The 21,731-nt window shown below is 53.0% G+C and overlaps 1 protein-coding gene across 2 annotated transcripts in view; it reads left to right on the top strand.

Annotated features, from left to right (window-relative positions):
* Positions 1–11,919, top strand: part of SUFU (SUFU negative regulator of hedgehog signaling) — a 105,905-nt gene extending 93,986 nt beyond the window's left edge. For both annotated transcript variants that reach the window (XM_001498704.7, XM_005602270.4), the window contains exons 11-12: positions 6,101–6,169; positions 8,643–11,919. In XM_001498704.7, coding sequence (XP_001498754.2) covers positions 6,101–6,169; positions 8,643–8,732 — 159 coding nt within the window. In that variant the 3' untranslated portion in view covers positions 8,733–11,919. The remainder of the gene's footprint in view (positions 1–6,100; positions 6,170–8,642) is intronic.
* Positions 11,920–21,731: the final 9,812 nt, after the last annotated feature.

The raw sequence follows: 21,731 nt of genomic DNA, 5'->3' as shown, positions 1-21,731 counted from the left end.
TGGAAGCCCTAGCTCCCAGCCTTGGCGCCTTGTTCTGGCTACTAGCCCAGGCCTGTTATCTCTTGGGGAAAGGGCATGGCAAAGACACCCCACATGGGGGAAGAGTGACAAAGGAGAGGCTGAGAGAAAAAGGCAGGTGAGGGAATCAGCCCTTTCCAGAGCTTGTGGGGTGGCCCCAGACAGGCCTCCACACCCACCTACTCCTGGGCCTGCACCTGCTCTCCAAGCTCCCCGCCCCATCTCTCCAGCCCCAGGAACCTCAAGACCTCAGCAGACAGAAAGGCAGGGCCATCTGAAACCCCAGGTTGAGCACAATGGACACTCCCTGCTTCCTGGAGGAGCTGGAGAGGCAGGAATCCTGTTCCAATTCCGCAAGCTTTTCAGTTTCCGGAGGTCAACACCTTGACTCTGTTTGCCCTACCATTTGCTGTTTTCATCCTCATTGAGATGGTAAAGCCCATCAGCCAACTTCAGAGCTTTGCAGGAGGGTCTTCAGACCCTAGGGGAGGCCTGCCAGCATCCTCTCCTGCACACCTTCCCCCAGCATTCCTCATCCCAGTGGCTCCAACAAGCCTCTCTCCCTTGAGTCTGTCAACACCAGGCTGTTAGTCCTCTGAGTGGGAGCCGAGCCCAGAGATGAGTCGTTCATCCGTCCCCAGCCAGGGTTGATCTGAAGCGGGAGAAGTCAGCCCCAGAGGTCACATAGGGGTCACATCACCAAATATGAGAATATTTTTTTAAGCCCTTTAATGCTTTCTCAGCTGTGTGGTGTCTGACAGCTCACCCAGGTGGCGCCCCCATTTCTAGCCATTCCCCACCAGCCCTGATGGGAGGCCCCAGGCTTGGGAGAAGACACTCGGCAGCTGTTCTGAGTGGGCTCTGCTGCTCCAGCCAGGCCTGAGAAATCATGGCTGGGCTCTCCTCCTAGCCCAGCAGCTGACTCACCACAGTCCTCTGGACAAGCCCCTGCCTTCTCCTGTCCTGATCCACCCATTTGGACATTGTCTAGAAGACACTTGGCAATCCGTGGCCCAGGTGCTGGGCAGCTCCTCTTTGGTGCCTCTACTTTTTCTCCTTCCACTGATGCACCTGGAGACGTGTTCTCCCTAGAGACTTTTGCTTGGGCTGTCATGGTGACCTCATCACCCAGGGGTCCGCCCATTAGGGTTAAATCCTAGTGCTGTACCTGGGGAGTCCAGCACCCTCCCTTTCGGGAGAGGACTGTGATGGCCCACAGTCCTTAATGCCCGGCTCTTGGTGAGTTTGCCCTCACCAGCAAACAGCCAGGGCAGGAGGAGTCAGCCTGCTCCTGGCCACCAAGGCCAACTTCTCACCACCCACCAAGAACAGGAGACAAGTGAGGCCTCACTGTGCCACCACCGCAGCCATACCTGCCACACGCACCTCTGCCCCCGAGCCTGGGGGGTCTCCAGGCTGTTTTCTGGCTTTTATCTGGCCTGTGGGTGTGGGGGGGGGGGACACAGACTGGACTACTTCCTTGTCCCTGCCTCCTCCACTGCTCTTGTGGGTGCCAGAGCAGCTCCTTGGCAGGCCCTACCCTGTAAACAACCCATTTCCTTCCCTGAGAGAAGGAAAGGGAGGGAAAAAGAAAGCCAAACTTGTTGGGAAGCAAGAACAACGTGTCAACACGAAGAGCAAACAAGGTCCCGGACAAAGTGTGGATTGTCGTACCAAGGGGAAGGAGTGGGCATTGTCAGCGCTGTTTGCAGACTCAGAAATATCATTGACCACAGACATTTGAGTCAGATCTGCAGCAGCTGGGCTCCTGCCTGCAGCACAGCCAGGCCTGCCCAGGGCAGGCGCTGGCGGAACATCACTTTTTGGGTTCCTTCTGCAACTTGCTGGGGCCTAGGGAGTTGAGAGATTGTTGACAATCCTCCCTTGTCACCAACCAGCCAGATTATCCTAAGGTACCTGGTGTGAACACCTCGGAGTAAGCTGCTGGCCTAGATTCCCAGCCCCCTCCCTGACCAAAGGTGGGGTTGGAAGAAGGGAACTGGGAGCCACTACTCCCTCACAGCTCGGCCAATTAGATGGTGGGGGCTCTGTAGCCGTGCCCACTGTCCCTTCCCCTGTGAGCCTCAGTATTTCCTGGCACTCCCCCCACCACGATCTCCTGGGCTGCCTTTTTAAATGCCGATGTCTTGGCCTTGCCCAGGATATTCTGCTTCAGAAGGTCTGGATTCGGAAGGTCTGGATGGGGCCTAGCATCTTCATATTTTTGAAAGCTTCCCAGGGAAGTTTGCTGCTCAGATTGGTTGGGGGGATTTCCCCTCACTAGAGTATGCCTACCTCTAAGGGCTGTTTGTGCACAAACATAAGCGTTTTATGCCCAACTCTTGGTGAGTACAGATGTCAGAGTGCTATTATCGTTTTTATTATTATTATTATTATTTCTACTGCTGTTTTCTGGGCCAGAGTAACTGTTTCCTTCTGTATACATTCTGTAAGCTGGCCTGGAAATTTGCCCCACTATTACCACTTGGAAACTATCTTTGGGCATGATTTGCCTTCCTTTCCAGGTGGTCAACCTGGTTTTTGAGCAGTTGTGTGTCTGTGACACTCAGGATTCCAGCCCTCTTGAACTGAACATGTGGCCAGGAGCTGTGTGCCTGGTTGGGTTGGGACTGCTAGTTTTCTAGGCCATTGGTCAAAGCCAAAGTCACCTTCACCTACCCCACTGGAGGAGCGAGAGGACACAGCACTGAGTACACAAGGCTTCTAGATTTGGGGTATTTTCCTCAGACAGGAAAAGAGCATCCTCTACCACCATGAGGTCAGATCACTGTTCTTGTAAAGTCCAGGAGACTTGTCTCCTCTTGACACCTGCTCACCTGCAAAATGGGGATGATAAGTACCTCCTTTGCAGGAGCACCATAAGGGTTCAGTGAAACGATACCGTCAAGCACTTACACGTGGCACATGGAGGAGGCACTGTTCCTGCTATTGGTGGTGTTATCGTTACTGCTGCCATTGTCATAACCATTTCTGCTATTATTTGTGGCAAAGCCAGGCAGCTCCATGGGGACCCAGCAAGCTTCAAGAGCCTCAAGCCCCAGAATTGGACAGGCTTTTCCCACAGTTGCATCACAACGGCGAGTCTGTTGCTCGTGAGAGCACCCAGGAGGCGCTCCATCATAGCTGTCTATCTCCAGTGTCCTGTTGATAAGATCTGTGAACATTCTCAGCTCCAGGTCTGAAATATACAAAGAACAGGGCCTGTTTGTTCAGTCCAAGCTTCTAAGGTTTAACTCCCAAAGGAAATTAAATTAGATGCCTGGAGCTATGACAGTCTGTCGTGTTTCTTTGCAGGGTATGTCACCCTTAATATCATGCAGATCTCATGTATAATTTTCCCTGTTTAATTCTTTTAAAATAAGGTGAAGTTTCCAGAAGGAATCAGCAAATCACCAAAAGTGAAAATTGAGTAGCGACTAGGGTTTGTCCCCTTCTGTGGTCTTGCCATGCCCTCCCCCAGCTGAGTATGAAATGAATCCACACACAGATGGTACACACTTGGTAGTTGCTCTACTAAAAGCTGCCATAACTCACCCTCTCTCAACCACCAATTCCAGGTCTGTGTCGGAGGAGCTGGCTTAGGACTGAACTCGGTGCTGGTGGGGTTGTTGAAACACAGCTCTTTGGAGTCTCGCTGGGTGGCCACAGTTCCTGTGAACCCTCCCCCCACCCCAGCACTAGTTACAGCCCCAGACCTATTTACCTCTCTGGCAGAAAATCCCTCCTCCAAATTATTTGTGGGTTAGAAATCAGCCCAGCCTGGCCCGGACTGGAGCCATTGTAATATAATTGGGTTTTAGGTATGCTCATGTTTGTGCTAGCATTTGCAGAGATGGCAACAAGCCCCGGAAATGCCAAAAATATGAATGTGACTTTTGTACTACTCAAGCAGACTGGTGATAACTGGTAGAGAAACTGGACTTTTGGTGGGGGGGAAGCCCCTGGGATAAGAGGAAGAGGAGCACGGGCTCGGGCTGTGGGAGGATCGGGGTGACTGGGAAGGGGCCACTGCAGTCCGTGAGAGGAGGCAGCTAGCCCCTTCTTGGAGAATGTGGAGGAAGAACGGGGCAGGGAGGGGGCATCTCGAGTGGCATCTCCCTGGACCAACTTTGCCTATCTAAACCTTGTCTCTGTCCTCACTTGAGCCCTGAGCTCCTCAAACAGAAACTTCGGTGAGATATGGGCCAGTGGTCAGTTTTGTTCCTGATGTGGGCTTGCAGCCTGGGAGGGAGACGTCCTTTGGCTCCCTGTCAATCAAGGGAGGGTGCATGTCCAGGTGGGAATGGACTGCCTTCATGCCTGTCTCTGGGGCTCCATTCAGGACTGGGCCTAGCAGAGGCTCCCAGAGAATGCTGTGAAATCAAATAGATTGATGGACAGATGAATGGAAAAATGAGTAAATGTCGTGGGGGTAAGAGTTCAGAGTTTGGAAACAGTACTTCAGGCACTAACTTTAGAGTCCAGACATGAGCAGAATATGGCCTTGTCTCAACCACTCACAAGCTGTGTGACATTGGGCAAATTACATGACTTCTCTGTGCCTCTGTTTCCTCATCTGTAAGCAGACTGAAGGAAATAAGGTATATGAGCAATGAGCACATTGCCTGGTGGGGGTTTGTCTGCTCACCTGAGTAGTTTTCTCGTTCCTTGTCCCCACCTCCACCCCGTCAACTTCCTTCCTTTGGAGTCCTCCATCCTGGGGGGCCCCTAGTGACCCTGCTTTCTCTTCTTTGCCATTTCACTTCATCTCACAAGCTGACCATTTCCAAGTGTTGAAACTCTTGGACAACATTTGGGATATAGTCAGCTTGTGAGACGAACAGAGTGGACAACTCCCAGGGGAAACCTGATGGGTATTTTCTCAAGTTCTTGATCCCCATCCTTCTCACCGGAGGGTTTCCCTCAGAGGAGCCCCTCACCTTGGTCTTCACCCCATTGTCTCTTTTCCTGTGGGCCCCACCCAGGGCATTCAAAGTCTGCTGGAGGAGGCAAAGCAGAGGCAGGTAGAGCCAGCCGTACAGAAGGGTCTGGTGCAGAGGCCAGGAGGCCCCATGGACCAGCCCAGGGAGGAGAGGGGTAGAGGTAGGGGTCAGACTGGGAAGAGGAAAGACATCCTCAGCCTGGGCCCGGTGTGGTGCAGGCCTGCGGTGAGCTTGGCCTGGCTCTGCAGAGCCAGCCTGAGCAGAGGAGCTGGTTGAGAAAACAGCCCATCAGGCTGAGGAAGGCCTGAGTGCCCTTGGACATTCCCATTGGCTGTGAAATCTTCTTTAGGGGGTGAGGGCGGTGGTTGTACCAGCTGAATAGCAGGGCCAGGCTGTCCTAGACATCAAAGAACAAGGTATCAGACTAGAGCAGCAAAGTGGGCCAGCTAGGAGGTGACCTGGAGAAGTTTTCTCAAAGGAAGTCTTGAAGAGCTCAGTGGCTGAATGGGGCCTGCAGGGCAGGGAGTTGGGAGCTCCCGGCCTGAGAGAATGCGGATACCTTGATGGAAATGGGAGTTGAGAGTCCCTTTCCCATCTGTAAAATGAGACAGATTGGTGCACAATCTCCAAATTCTCCAACTCAGACATTCTTGGATGTACCTTCCGGGGCATTTCCAGATTCCAGACAAGGCTTGTATTCCAAACCCAAACAGATTCCTTTTGTCCTATCAAGTGGGAGGTGGGGGGAACATGTGAGCCTGGTTGGGCAAAGAGGATGTTGGCAGTCGCTCTTCTCTGCCCATCGGCTTTTCTGTTTCCCCTCTACCGCACTGCAACATGCAGGAGGCCCGAACAGCCAAAATAGGGTAAATTCCCACCCATGTCCGTGCCCCTTCTGCAACCCGCACTTCCATCCACCACATGGCCCCAAGCTTCCTCATTGTCCTCTGGTGCCTTTCCTTCTGATAGGATTGCAGGCAGGGGGTGGGGACGGACCTCACGCCTTGCCTCTGTCCCTAGAGCAGATCACTGTGGGCTCATACCTCCTCCGTGGCCAGAAGAAAGGTCTATAGCTTGGCGGTTGGCAAAAAGACCACATATTAAAAAAAATAAAAGCCTGTCTTGTGTCTTCTTCCCAGATTCTGTTGACCGGAGAGTTTGTAGAGAAAATGTTGGAGGACTTAGAAGATTTGACTTCTCCAGAGGAAGTAAGCATGTTTGATTCTCACTGATAGTGGGTTCCAGCTTCCAGGAGCCTCTGTGTGTGTGTGTGTGTGTGTGTGTGTGTGTGTCTGTCTGTCTGTCTGTCTGAGTTGTGGGGATAGGCTGGAAAGGAGACCCTAGAGATGTTAAACATCTTTATTTCTCTCTGTCTTCCCACTACCCCCTGCCCCACCCCCAGCCCTCGTAAGGACACCCAGCAAATTGTCTGAATTGCCGGCTCCTGAGAACCTCATTGAAGAGTCAGCCAGGGCCTTCAGGCTAGTCTGAGTTCTCCCCAGCCCCTGCTGTTCCCTGGCAGGTTCTGAACAGAAAGCCCACGCCTGCTGCCAGAGAACATTCCACTGGGGAGTTCTGGTGGGCAGCGAGGGACTCCTGCTCTTGACTCAGGCCACCCAGGAGCCACTCTCCTTCTTCCCTTCCCCAACCATAGGCCCTCCCCTCTGGTCTGCCTCTTGCAGCCCTAGCCCAGAGCCCAAGGAGCTGGCAGGCCAGGTGGAGGTTTGTGCCTTCTCTGGCTACTCCTCCAGGGTACAGGAATGGAGCCCATAATCCCCTTTGTTTTTCTTCCTTGTTCCCGGCATCCTCATTTGTGGGGACTTACCTCATCCTGGAAAGTCCCTTCCCCTTCCCCTCCCCCGGCCTCCTACTAAGCAGCACCCCAGCAGGATCTGAGCCTTCCTGGCCTCAATGCCTGATAGGTTAGTGGAACATTAGCAAGCGGCCTGGCCTCTAGAGAGCTCTTCTGGGCCCTCCTCTGCCTATGGCAGAGACAGACCCTTCCCTCGCCCTGTCTGCCGGGAAGTGTGTTTGGGGGAGAGCTCCTTCACCTCCCAGGGACCAGGCTTTCAAGCAAGAGGGAGACCAGGCAGGAGCTAGCTTTCAGCCAGTGCTGGAGCTTCCAGCTGCACAGGCTCCCAAGCTGCATCAGCCAGGACATGGTGGCCTGTGATGTCCACGGGGTAGAGGAGCGTGCACAGGGTGGGACTGTCCTGTCCAGGTTTCCAGGTGAACAGGAACTCCTCAGAGCCTGAAGTCACCCCTAATAGGATAGTGTCTTCTCTATCCTCTGGGATGCAGCTTGATAAATAACTCATTTATACATTCAGAAGTCACCAAGCACCCAGTCTATGCCAGCCATTCAACCCCCACAGATCACCAGTCCCTGAGGCCTGGCTCCCATTCAGTCAGACCAGAGCCAGCTGCCCAGAAGCGCTTTCCAGAGAGGCCATGTTGCACTGGGATGGCGCTGTGCCAGACTGCTGCTTTGAGCTTGGGTGTTGAGGGGATGGGAGGGGGACAGTCCAGGCAGGAAGGACACGAGCCAGGGGGAGCTTAGGAAAGTAGGTCACTAAAAATGACTTCTTTTTTTTTTTTGCTTTCCTGTCTAGAGGCTGTCCCCACACCCTGCCCCACTCTCCACTTTGGTCCTGGCTTGGACAGTCCCCCATCAGAGGGAGAGACGAAGCCAGCCAGGAAGTGTCAGGTCTGTCCACTTCCAGCCTCAGCTCTAGGCAGGCTGAGGGCTCTGTTCTTCCTCCTCTCCAGCCTGGCCTGACTTCTTTTTGAGACCTGGGACAGTGAGAGTCATAAAAGGCAGACCCTGTTTCCAAGTCAGTGAGCATCTATTGAGCACCAGCTGTGTGCCAGACCACATGCAAGGTCCTGGAATACAGAGGGAATAAGATATGTCAGCCTCTTCCCCTACCCCAACCAGAAGCTCAAGAAACAAAACTGTAAGCAAATCAGTGATTCCTGGTTGGGACAGGAAGGCCTTGGGCTCTCCTTGGCCACCATTGGGACCACTTTCAGGCTGGTAACCCTGGGAAGCAGATGAGAATGAACAAGGGGGAGCAGGATGGGAGTTCACTCCTCCTGAGGATGCACCAGCCCAAGAAATCACCTCCAGCTGCACTCATCCTGCTGCTCTTCCCCCACTGAGGCTGAGGCTTTGCAAAGACTACAGAGGGCAGGTTCCAGGGTCCTTCCACACCAGCTTCTGAAAGAGAAGCCATGGTGGGGACAGGACCACAGAGTTCCAGACCTCAAGCCACTTCCCTGTAGCATCTGCACCCTCCCCCTGTCCCCCATCCTCTAGCCCCAGGGCCTCAGGGAGCAGATTCCTGACATGCTTGTGGCCAGAGGCAGAACCAAGGAAGTGAGCTGGAGGGAGGTCAGCACAGTCAAGAAAGAGTTAGAAAACAGGCCTCCTCCAACCCTGGTTAATTATTGGCAGGGCAAGGAGACACAAGGGGTCACCGAACTCCAGCTGCTTGACCCCAGCCACCCACCTGGGTCTAGCATTTGAGATTGAAGCCAGGCAACCAGGGGCCTGTCTTGCCCCCAGTACCCAGGGGACAGGGCCTGGGTGAGGATCCTGGCCTCTCTCTAGGCAATCCGGGAAGAAGGGGGTGGGTCCTGCTAAGTGTGCTCTCTGGTCTGTGCTTGCTCCCTCCACAGTTCAAACTTCCCAAAGAGTACAGCTGGCCTGAAAAGAAGCTGAAAGTCTCCATCCTACCCGACGTGGTGTTCGACAGTCCTCTGCACTAGCCTGGGCTGGCCCTGCAGGGGCCAAGGGAGAGCCCAGCTGCTCCCCGGTGACTGCCAGTGTAACAACTGCGTGCGAGAGATTCCCACAAATAAAAGGACAAGTGTGAGGATGACCGCGCAGCCACTGCACCCACAGCCGGTGGGGTGCCGTGCACAGGCCACAGGCCCCACTTCACCTGCAGCTCAGGGGCCTCACCTCCCAGCCAGCCGAGCCCATGTGACCAGGCCTTGGCCCCAGCGGGCCGTGAGCGGGCAAATGCAGACCTTCCCCTCCTGCTGCCGCAGGTTCTGGTTTGAGATTTGACTCTGGACCTTCGCTGTGCCCTTAGGTGGAGAAGGGCCTCATTCCCTCCTACCGCCTGCCACACAGCCCCGCGGGAGGGAGGTGGAGTGGCGTGTGGGGCCACTGCCCAGCTCAACCCTGGGAAGCCTTTGGTAGTCAAGCTCCTGTGGCCACAGAGCGATCCCTCTGATTGGGTTTGGTTTTCCTCCTCCTCATTTTATTTTGTAGAAACCGGATGGTATTTTATTGCTCTTCAAAGATGTCCAGAAGCCATGTATATAATGTTTTTTAAGCAACTTTATTCCCAGATGAACTTTCTCATTCTCTCAGACAGGGGCTGGGGGCCATCTCCCCCTGAGCCGCCACCAGAGAAGGTGCTGGTGTGCTCCTGCCAGCCCCAGGCACATGGAGCCAGCTGCACAGAGAGGCTTTTCTTCCCGGCTGGGCCTAAGGGAGCCTGAGGCAGGGGGAACGCTGAGACACTCCCCCATGCAGCCTTGAGCCCAGTTCAGCTGGGGCCAGGAAAGGGTGCTGCTAGTTCTCAAGTGGACTGGGCCCCCACAAAGTTCAAGGACCATCAGGTTCTTGGAAACTTGATGGCCGCAGCCTCATCTTCCAGGCCTTTTCCACCCAACCAGGCCTGCCTGGGAGACAGCGAGGCCCGGCACCTCACAGACCATCCCCACCTGCCACTCAGGGCCTGGGTTTCCAGCTCTTTGACCACTCCTGTCCCATTTCCTCATCCCCCCGCGCTCCCCAGCCTCCAGGCTGTAGGACTCTGGCTTATTAAAAATGGAAAAGTCAACCTCTCAACATGTCTTTCACTTTGACTTTGCAAACAATGCACTCTACCACCCACCCATCCTCCCTGTATCCATTCATTTCTCATCTTTCATTCCTCATTCCTTGTCCTGTCTCCTTTCCTGCATCCTGGCCTCCCATGGTCCTTGGTCCCTCACCCCAATACCACAGATCTCATGGTCTTCCTCCCAGAAGCCAACCTATCCCTGGCCCATGGTATGGGGATCCTCTTGGGTTATCTCTCACTTCTGACCTGGAATCCACAAGCCCCTTTCATGCCCTCTTAACCCAGATTCTAGGGACCACTATTTCAAGATCACCCTTCAGGCCTTTCCAAAGCAAAGTCCTTTTGTCTGTCAGGGACCACACAAGACCATGCACTGCCCCTGTCTGCACCCCACACTCACGGCTACCACCAGGAGTGTCACAGGAGGCCCATGGGGTGCAGGGCCCCTCTGATGAGAGAGCCAGCCAAAGAGCTGCCTCCAGGCGCCATGAGGGCAGTGGCCAGGCTCTCCATGGAGCAGGATCTGAACTTCCAAGGGGCCGCTAGGGCCTGGCCCCTTCTCTGCACACACCCTCAGGGCTACCAAGTTAACTCCATCAAACTCAGAGCTTCAAGGCAGATCAGTCTGGAATATTGGGAGAGACGGGCTCCAGGTCCCCACCAGCGAAGATGGAAGCCCCTCTGGACCTGATGTTGGCAGCAGCTGTGCCCTCTGCTCTGAGAACTTTTCCAAAAGGACATTTCCTGGCCTTTGCCCACCACGGCATCCCTGCCTTTGAAGCTCTTGTCTTCTGACATTTTGTGGCCAGAGAGGTACCACCAGCTTGCCTCCTTTCCTTGCCACCCTGACTTGCCCCTCCACAAATTCTTTCTCTCTGGGGACCTGCCTTCACCTGCCTGGTTTGGCTGCGGGGAAGGAGGGTATTTTCTGAGCTAAGCTTTGTCATCAGTATGGGAGGCAGGAGGGAAGCAGCTGAGCTCAGAGACAGTGAGCCCAGGAAGCCTGTGGCCCCTTCCTGCCCAGCCATGTCAGGAACCTCCAAGGTCCGGCTGGGGCCAGGCCTCCATCTCCTTTCCCTACAGTGCATTGGCTCTGGGGGAGTGGCAGTGTCCACCATCTCTGACCAGACCTCCTTTCCTTGGGCAGTGGTGCCTTCTGGAGGTTTCTTGTGGGGGAGTGCTCTCCATTGAGCTTCTGGCTGGTGAGAGGGGACCCTCACTGAGGATCAAGTGAGACTGACCATGTAGCATGCCCAGCACAGCACCTGGCGTATGGGGGAGTGCTCACTAAATGTACCCCTGCTTTCCCTCCCTGCAGCTCTTTGGGAACCCTGACCTGAGAGTGAGCTGGGAGGTAGGAAGCCTCTTCTACCAGCTTCTTTAAGGCCTGCTCAATCCCACCCCCTCCCTCCAGGTCCCCATGGCTAAAGCTTCTGAGAGGAAGGGGCTCCCCCTTGCTGTTTGCCTGCTGCATGAGGCAGACTCCTGTGGCTCCCCCGATTCAGTGTGAGCTGCAAGAGGACTACAGACCAAGCTGCCATTCAGAGGGGAAGAGGCTCACGTAAGGTCTCAGGTCTGGTCGGGGAGCTGGTGCCTCTTCCTCTTCCAAAGGTGAGGCTTCAGGGCAAGGACTGGGAAGACTTCGGGAGAGTGTAAAGGGCTAGAGCGTTTAAAAAAATAAACACAGGGTCTTGGGATGGGTTTTGAGACTGAGTTGAGAGCAGGGAAAAAAACTGAAGGTTGGTGCCCCTATGGGGCAGACCAGTAGAGAATTCCCTTGACTGTATTTTTTTATCTGATGGTTATTCCTCTCTGGCTTCTGGGTCCTCCATGCCAAGTGAGGTACCTGGGTCCCTGTTACAAGTCAGGAGCCCTGTAGAGAGAGCCCTCCTTTTGTACAAGTACCTGAATGCTGCAATGAGCAGACTTTTGTAAAATTTTATATTAGTTTCTAATGTCAATGGCGACTCAGTTCCTGGGGGCTGCAGCCAGCCTGGGACTTTTGTAAGAATTTTTGGGTGACTCACTTAGATGTCGTTTCCTTCTTGCTCCCTCTTCCTCTGTGTAATCTAAGTGCATTAAACATATTTGCAGAAGTGCCTGTGTCTTGTGCTCCTTTCTGGCTGCCTAGAGTAAGGGAGCAGAAAGCCTGGGGCCTGGCAGAGGGGGTGGGCTGGACTCAGCCACTTAGAAGCAGCCAGGATGAGGAAAGGCCCCAGGACTGTTGGGAGTGGAGGGGGCGTCAAGGAGCAGGATCATGCAGCTGATGACTCTTCAGTCATGCAGAAATGACTTTGCAGGATCAGGCTCTTTCACTGGTCTTGAATTCCTCTAAGGTCAAGAGGGTAGGAGTGTGGGACACGGTCTGGGGAGATGAATGGGTGGGGAAGACCCTTTCTGCCACTTCATTCCTCTTCTACCCTTCTCTCACCAAAACACCCTTTCCCCTTGGGAAAGCGGGCCTTCCTCCCCTCCAGTTTGGAGTCCTTGTGCCCCCTTCCAGCTAGGGCCAAGAGACAGCCACTACCCTCACCAGCCATCTAAATTCAACTTCCTAATCCAGGGCCAGGGGCAGGATGGAGGGGCAGCCTCGGAACCACACCCACTGGTGACACAGAAGCCAGCCCCCCTTCCTATCAACTCTTCTGGTCCTGGTCTGGTGAGGAGGCAGGAGGGTCTTTCTTCCCTGGATTGCCCAGCTCCTGACTCTCCAGGGCCTAATGTGGCAAAACAAAGCCTAATGCCCATGGGGGAGGAGGTGACAACCTGGAGGCAGGCAGGAGGGTGTCTACACCTAGACAGGGTTCCCGGAACCTGCAGGACTGCTCTGGGCCCGCACGCACTCTCCCTTCCTGCTAGGCCTGGGTTGTTTGTCCTGGAGAGTAGCAGGGTCTTTTCTCCCGGTCCTCAGGATGGAGCAGAACCCAAGAGGTTCTGCTAGGGCTGATGGCAGAGGTCTTGGGGTCATCCCAAGAGGGGAGGAAGGAGGGGGTGTCAGCTCCTGTGAAGGGACTCTTAGCTCCCCTCCTTGTCCTCTATGAGAACCAGCCATACCTGGAGGACCTTCCCCAGGAGGAGGTCAGCACTCCTCCTCCCCGTGACCTCCTGCTGAACTGTGGCTGGCCCCTGGAGTAGTGGGGCAGGTCCCGTCTGGGGCCCTAAGTCCCTCTGGCAGTCAGAGAAAGTTTGCTGGGAGAGTCTGGAGCCAGGCTGACAACCTCAGGGTGGCCCAGGCCACACCCCTTTCTCCTTGGAGCTTAGACAGAGGGATCTAATCCTCCTCATCTGACTAGCCTAGAAGGACCTAGGATCAGGGTGAAGTTCTTACCGCAGAAAGTACAGAATAGTGAGATCCTGTGCTTAGGTAATTCCAGGAGACAGGACTAGGCTGGGGTTGTTTCTGGAAGAGAAGGGCTCCTTGGCCTAGAGCAGAGACCCCATCCCTAGATTTAGGGAGGGGAGAAATCTGCCATGTGATCTTTAATGTCTCCTCCAAAAAGGCCTGTACATTCTTCCAGGTGTCTGCCCTGCCCCATCTAGGGCAGCATCAGGGGCGCTGGGGAGGGGGGCCCAAGGGCTCCAGAGCTATGGGGCTGAGAAGCCTGAGAGATTTGCCAAACTGGCCTGACCAGAAGGAGAATGCAAGCTGGAAGTGACTCAACCCAGCCTGCCAGGCACTGAGGCAGCTGCAGCCTGCAGAGGGGGAGGAGGGGGGAGGCCAGGGTAGGGTGAGAGGAGTGATTTGCTGGGCAGGAGAAGAGAGGGATGCATGGGCAGGTCAGGATGTGTTCTGGGAGGGGCAGCCACCTCCAGGCCCCTTCCATGGGGGCATGGTGACACTGACGCAGTCTCCTCTTCTCCTTCGTAGTGCCAGGAAGTCCTTGGGAGACAGCTAAGGGCAGGATGGAGGAAGGGGCAAGATGACTGCTGGTGGGTGTCCGTGGTTTGTGTGAGCATAGCTTTCTGAGGAACTTCAGGGGCAAGGGAGACTTTGAGGGGGTTGTATGAGAGTAGTGGCCTTATTGGGGCCAGAGAATTGAGGGCAGTCACCCTGTGCCTTTGTTTTTCCAATTTCACCCACTGCCACCCCACACCCCATCTCAGGCCAGAGAGCACTGAAAGAAAGGAGGATGGGGCTTCTGGGTCACAACCTTTACAAGACAGAGGAAGGCCACCTGCATTGTTGAGCGTCTGCAAAAACACTGTGGGAAACGTTAAGAACTAGAAAATATGTTCATTCACTTGTTCTTTGAACAGACGTGTGCTGGGCACTCTGCTGTGTGCTGGGAGACTGGACACAGGCCTGGCCTTAAGGAGCTCTTAGTACAGTAGGGGAAAACAGACAAGGAAACAATTACAAGGAAGAGCCATTTAAAAAGGAAAGCCAGTAAGCTGCTTTCTGTCCTACCCCAGCTCCACCACTTATTACCAGTGTGATTTAGCCAGGTTAACTAGCCTGTGCCTCTGTTTCTTCATCTGCAAATGGATACTCACTTCATAGAGTTTTTACAAGGATTATATGAGATAATATACCTGAGATGCCTGGCACATAGGAATTGCTCAATTAGCGTTTACCTTTTATAGGTAAACACAGAAAAGATGCCCCGCCCAGTCTGGGAAGATTAAAAATGTCTTCCTGAAAGAAGTGACATGTAAATCAAAGCCTGAAGGATGTTAAAAGATGAACTGGGCAAAAGCAGAGGGGGTTTTACTTTGCAAAGCTCTCCAAGCAGACAGAACAACAAAGGCAAAAGCCCCAAAACTTTTGGGAACTGTAGACTTCAAATTGCCCAGAGTATATGGTCGAAGGCATCAAGCTTTCATTTTAGGACCATGCCCCTGCCTGCTGGGTGGAGAGCATTTTGAAAGAGAGCAAGACTGGAGGCAAGGAAACCAGTCAAGCCTGGATCAGGATAGAAGCAGTAGGGATGGAGAGAATGGGACTGTCATTGATTCAACAAATCTTTATTGGGCACCACCTATGTGCTAGGTCCTATTCTAGACACCGGAGATAACAGCATTAAAGAAAATCTTTCCTTTCATAGATGCTATATTTTAATGATGGGAGATACATAATATTTTTTTAAAGTAGAATACATAGTAATGGAGATATGCACTATGGAGAAAAATAACGCAGAGGTGGAGAGATAGTGAGGGCTGGGGGAGGGGTGCGGTTTTAAATACAGAGGCCAGGGAAAGCCTCATTGCATAGGTGACATTTGAACTAAGGATCTCCATGACAGGAAGAAGTGTGCAATAGGGATATCTGCACACTTGCACACATAGACAAAGAGAAGACCAACTGTAAAGTCCCTGAGGGGTTGGGGAGACACACCAAGTGTATTCAAGGGACAAGAGGGGAAGCCAGTGTGGCTGGAGCAGAATGCGACAAGGGGAATAATAGGAGATTACTTACCCAGAGGCCAGATTGTGGAGGACTTTGCAGGCAATTACAGTCATCTATCACTTAATTACAGCAATATGTTCTGAGAAATGCATCGTTAGGTGATTTCGTTGTGCGAACCATCATAGAAAGTACTTACACAAACCTAGGTGGTATAGCCTACCACACACCTAGGCTATTTGGTATAGCCTATTGCTTCTGGGCTACAAACCTATACAGGATGTTACTGTACTGAATACTGTAGGCAATTGTAACACGATAAGTATTTGTATATATAAACATATCCAAACATAGAAAAGGTAGGGTAAAAATCCAGTATAAAAGAGAGAAAAATGGGGCCAGTCCCAATGGCCTACCAGTTAAATTCAGTGTGCTCCACTTCAGCAGCCTGGGTTCGGCTCCCAGGCACAGACATATGCTACTCTTTTAGCAGCCATGCTGTGCTTGTGGCCCACATACCAAAAAATAGAGGAAGATTGGCACAGGTGTTAGCTCAGGGGGAATCTTCCTCAGCAAAACAGACAAAAAAAACAAAAGATAAAAAATGGTACACCCATATAGGGCACTTACCATGCCTGGAGCTTGCAGGACTGGAAGCTGCTCTGGGTGAGTCCATGAGTGAGTGGTGAGTGAATGTGACGGCCTAGGACATTACTGTACGCTACTGTGGACTTATAAATACTGTATACTTAGACTACACTAAATTTATAAAAAAGCATTTTTAACTTTAATTTTTTTAACCTTAGCTTACCTTTAATCTTTTTTACTGTATAAACTTTTTAACTTTTTTAAACTTTTACTCTTGTAATAACACAAAACATAAACACATTGTACAGCTATACAAAAATATTTCCTTTATATCCTTATTCAATAGGCTTTTTCTATTTAAAATTTTTTTTTCATTCTTTTATTTTTATTTTATTTTTTTAGGAAGATTAGCCCTGAGCTAACTACTGCCAATCCTCCTCTTTTTGCTGACAAAGACTGGCCCTGAGCTAACATCCATACCCATCTTCCTCTACTTTATACGTGGGATGCCTACCACAGCGTGGCTTTTGCCAAGCGGTGCCATGTCCGTACCCAGGATCTGAACCGGCGAACCCTGGGCCACCGAAAAGAGGAACGTGCAAATTTAACTGCTGCGCTACTGAGCCAGCCCCATATTCTTTTACTTTTTAAACTTTTTTGTTAAAAACTAAGACACAAACACACACATTAGCCTGGGCCTACACAGGGTCGGGATCATGAATATCACTCTCTTTCACCTGCACATTTTGTCCCACTGTAAGGTCTTTGGGGGCAATAACACACATGGAGCTGTCATCTCCTAGGATAACAATTCGTTCTTCTGGAATACCTCCTGAAGGACTGGAATTTTTTTTTTTTTTTTGAGGAAGATTAGCCCTGAGCTAACTACTGCCAATCCTCCTCTTTTTGCTGAGGAGGACTGGCCCTGAGCTAACATCCATGCCGATCTTCCTCTACTTTATACGTGGGACGCCTACCACAGCATGGCTTTTGCCAAGCAGTGCCATGTCTGCACCCGGGGTCTGAACCGGGGAACCCCGGGCCACCAAGAAGCAGAACATGTGAGCTTAACCGCTGCGCCATCAGGCCAGCCCCCAGGACCAGAAGATTTGTTTACACCAGCATCACCACAAACACATGAGTGATTTGTTGTGCTACGACATTACGACAGCTACAACATCACTAGGTGACAGGAATTTTTCAGCTCCGTTATAATTTTATGGGACCACCATCATATATGCGGTCTGTCGTTGACCGAAAGGTCGTAATGTGGTGCATGACTGTATAAAAAGTTTATTTTTATTCTAGTTAAAGTAGGAAGTCATTGGAAGATTTTGAGCAGAGGACTGACATAATCTGACATATTTTAAACGGATTATTCTGGTATTCTGTTGAGAATTGACTTCAGTAGGTAAGAGCAGAAGCAGAGAAACCAGGTAGGACCTACTGAAATAATCCAGGCTAGAGATTATGGTGAAGTAATGGAGATGTTAAGAAGTAGTCAAGATCTGCGGAAGGGTTGGCTGTAGGACGTTCACCGAGAAGCAGAAGACTGCAGCATGACCAGGTTTGGGGGAGGAGCAGAAATCAGTATCGTCCTGAACATGTTAAGTTTTAAAATGTTCATTGTATCTCCAAGTGAAGATGTCAAGTGAGCAACTAGTATATAAGTGGATGACCTGAGAGATGTTGCAGAGAAGGATCTAGAGGACCTGATGACTGATTGAATGGATAAAGGAAGTGAGAGACAGGGAGATGTCAAGGTTCCTCCCTGATCCTTGGCTTGGTAAGTAAGTGGGTGACGGTTCCACTGACCGAGATGGGGAACACAGTGGAGGGGAAACAGGCCATAAATTGAAAAAGATGAAGAGTTTAGTTTCCAATACACTGAATTCAAGGTGCCAGTGGGACATCTGGGTGCAGAGCACAGTTGGCTACATGGATCTGCAACCAGGAGGGTGAGGATCCACGCTGGAGATACTAATAGAGGAGTCATCAGTATACAGAAGTGAAAAAGCCTTAGGAGGAAATGAGACGCCCCAAGGAGTAGGTGTAGATTAGTAAGAGAAAAGGATGGAGAGCAGGACTCTGAGGACTGCCCACATTTTTGACATGGAAATTGACAAAGTCTGCGGTTATAAAGACAAGAAGAAAACCAGAAGAGTATGATGTCTTACAAGTCAAAGGGTGTGGTCTAGAAAGATGAGAAATGAAAGGAATCCTTTAGCTTTATTATTCTGGAGGTCATTGGCAAGGAGGCCACAGAAGCTATCTCCAATTGCTCCAAGTTAGACCTTGTTTCTTTGCACCATTTTAAGAGCACGGAAATGAGGATTAGGACTTGAACACCATTTTCTTGTTTGTTCATTTAGAAATGTGTGCATTTATTTATTTGCTCATTTATTCAGCACAAGTCCTCCCATGTGGCAGGATGCAAAGTGCTAAAAGACACAGGCTCTGTCGTTGAAGGACCCATATTAGCCCCCACATCAGGAATAAGGAGATGCGGGTCCTGCAGTAGAGAGATCCTCTAGTTTTATGGAAGGATCAGGAGCCCACGGGTCATGTTGAACTTGATTCAAATCTGAGTTCTACCATTTAAAACGTAATCAATGATGACTCCGAAATCCATAATCTCCAGTACAAACCTCCCCCTCCGTCAAGTAGGTATACACAATTGTCTCCTTAACAGTTCCACTGGGATCTGAGCCAACTCACACTTAACTTAGAACTACTGAAACTCTCCCCACCCAAATCTAATCTTCTTTAATTCTCTCCTTCGTGTTAAATGGCACCACTATCCAGCCTCTTGTTGAGGCCCAAATCCTAGGAAACATTTTAAAACATATGGGGGTGGGGGGGAGTTGGTAAATATATATATACATACAAACCTAGTAAGAATGTTTTTAAAGTTCAGAAGGATAGACTATACTGTGATAAGCACATCTTGATCCCATTTCTACCCCATTACTATTATGTGTTGATTCCTCTCCACCCCATATCTAATCCATGTCTAGTCCCTTTGGCTCGTCTTTGAAAATGTATCCCAATCAGACAGCTTCTCACAACCAGCTTCAAGTCTCAACTCCTTACCATGACTGCCAAGGCCCTATCTCACTTGTCTTCTCCCTCTCCACAAGGCCTTCTTTCTGCCCTGGAACATGCTAATTGATTGCTTTTACATTTGTTTTTCCTTTTGACTGCAGCACTTGTCCCCCAGAGTGTCACTTGCCTGACTCCTCCTGAACATTCAGGTCTCAGCTCAAATGTCACTTTTTGCGGAGAGCTCTGTGTGACCCCCTTACTCTCTCTCACATCTTTGTGCATGTTCTCCAGGGAATTCCCAGGACCTAGAAAAATTCCTGGCACATAAAATCTTTTGTTAAATGTTTGTTAACTGACCGACTGACCTTCAGCAGATTACTTCAGTTCTTTAAGCCTCCGTTTCCTTACTAATAGAAGAGGGCTAATAATGCCTATCTTGCTTGGTAGTTTTAAGCGTCAGAATGGGAGGGGAAAGTATTAAGGACATGGGGAAATGGCCCCACAATGAAACTTTGCAATTCCTTGCTCAGTTCCATCAGGCAGACGAGCAGACTGACAAAGCCTTCTTTCCCTCTTAGGTAAAATGAACTACGGGCGAAGAGGCCCAGGAATAGGTGGCCCCACTACGGAGAGGCATCACGGCCCTTTTAAGAAGCACGGAACCCGCCCCACCACCTCAATGTTTAATATACCGAAGTTAGTGCAAGTCACGTGAGGCTCTCGGGCTTGCCCCGCCTTAAATGGGCGGAGCCTCAGCTTGGGGACCAATAGCAGGAGCAGTCTCAGGAACAGCCCCAACTCCACACAGGGAAAAGGGGAGGAGCCGGGCGCCCCGGCCTCTGTACCAGCACTTCCGGACAATACGCCCCGCCCCCGCCCCGTCCCCTCCCCCGGCGGTTTATTTCTTCAGCGCCGGTGGGCCGAACCAGCGGGCGCTGATTAAAGGTGCCGCCGCTGCGCTGCCGCTTTCTCCTCGCCTCCCCCTCCCCGACTCCCCGCCCCCTTCCCGAGTAGCGGGACCGGCCTTGGTGTGGGGACACCACCCTCCTCTTCTCTCCGCCCTAGCTCGGGAGTCCGGCTCACCGCAGCCCCCTGCCCTCCCTCGTCCCCGCCCTGCCGGCGGCACTCTGCCGCGAGCCCATTGTACCCCCCAACCCCGGGTGCACACTCTGAGGTCGGGCAGTGGCGGGAAGATCGGGGACCCCCGTGCGCCCCTAACAGCCAGTCCCGCGAGCCGGGGCCCCTCCCTCGCTCGCTCTCCTCGCAACAGCGCGGCAGCGGCGAGGGCGCCCTTCCCTCCCCGAAGAGGCGGAGGGGGCCGACTGGCGGGCAGCAGGGACGCACCCCCCCGCCCGCGCCCCCTTCCTGGGGGAAGCAGAGCCGGAGCCCGAGAGAGCCAAGGCAGGAAAAGGCAGCCGCGGACTGCCCGGCCCGCAGATCATTTTTATTATCGAGATTATTATTAAAAGGGGGCGGGGAGCCCAGGGTGCAGGGGAGGGGGCTAGAGACGCAGCTATTTTTATTAAACAGATTATTCCTGAAATAATAATAATACGCGCAAGATGGCTGAAGGTGGCTGTGATGAGAGTGTTGGGGGTTTTTTTCTTCCTCTTTTTTTTTTTTTGATCTGAGGATAAAGCTCTGAGGCGACAGCCGCTGCGGAGACCCTGCCCGGAGTGCCCTCCCCTCAGTTGAGAAGCTGCGGGCGGACAAACGGACCCACGGACAGAGCGACGGGCGCGGGCCCGCCCCGGACGCGTCGCCTGGGCAGCAGCCGGGGGCCGCGGGCGCTCGCCTTTCTGCCGACTTCTTCCAATTCTAATCTTTTTTTATTTTTTGGAAAGAACCGGGGTGGGTGGAGCAGAGGTGGAGAGAAATCGGGACTTGGCATTTTCTCCCCTCTCTCTCCTAATTTGAGGGAGGCCGCCAGCCCTCCCCTAAGAAAAAAAAAAAAACAAAAAAAAAAAACACTGAAAAAAGAGAGAGAGAGAACGCTGCAGGACCTTCAAGCGAGCGCGTCCGGACCCCCGGCCGCCGCCGCCACCGCGGCCGCCTCCAGGAGCCCAAGATGGCTGGGCGCTGAGGGAGGCAGCCCGGCCCGGCTGGCTCGGCCCGGCCCCGCCGCCGCAGGCTGGCTCCGACCGCAGCCCCGAGCCTTCCAGGCCGGAGCAGAGGCCGAGAAGAAAAGAAAGTAGGGGGGAGGGAGGCCGGGGTGGCGAAGGGGGAGGGCCGGGGCGGGGGGAGGGGAGGGCCGGGAGCCTAGCCTCCTGTTCATTAGCAGTTGAGAAAAATTCCTTTCTAGTTTGATCAATCCTTGTTTTCCTCGGCAGAGCCGAGGCGCCCGCCCAGCGCGGAGACGGAGAGCGGGGTCTCTCTGCGGCGGGGGCACCGGGCGCCGGGCCTCGGGGGAGCGCAGAAGTAGCGACGAGGGGGTCAGGCCGGAGCAGCGCCGGGGCTTCTCCTCCCTCCCTTTCTGGTTGGCTTTTTTTTTCCACTTCTCTCCCTCCCCCTTCCGTTTCTATTTGTGAAGGGAGGAGGAAGGCAGAGGCGGGCTGGTGTCTCTGGCCGGGGACTGGAATTTCATCTGAATGACTGCCCCTGCGCGCACGCAGCGCCCCGGAGTCGGCCCGCCTGCGCCCCGCAGCCCGCACCCGCAGACGGCGGCTCAGCCGGGGGGCGCCCGCGCCACGGCCCGGGGACCGCCGGGTCGCCTCGCCCGCCGGGTCCGGATTTAGCAACTCTCGGCGCGACCGCACTCGCTTCCCCGGCTCTCGGACCCCGGACCAGGCGAGGGAGGCGCGGCGCCGGCGAGCCGGGAGGGAGCCACCATTGCCTCCGCCGTCGCTAGAGGAAGTGTGCGGCTCCCGGGCTCTGTCCGCCGTGGGGCGCGCCCCAATGTCAGCCGCGGGGCCAAGCGCAGGCCGCGGGCCG

Source organism: Equus caballus, chromosome 1 (assembly GCF_041296265.1).
Source record: "Equus caballus isolate H_3958 breed thoroughbred chromosome 1, TB-T2T, whole genome shotgun sequence".
Lineage (NCBI taxonomy): Eukaryota > Metazoa > Chordata > Mammalia > Perissodactyla > Equidae > Equus > Equus caballus.
Note: the sequence above shows the minus strand (reverse complement) of the source record. Positions and strands in the feature narration are given on the sequence as shown.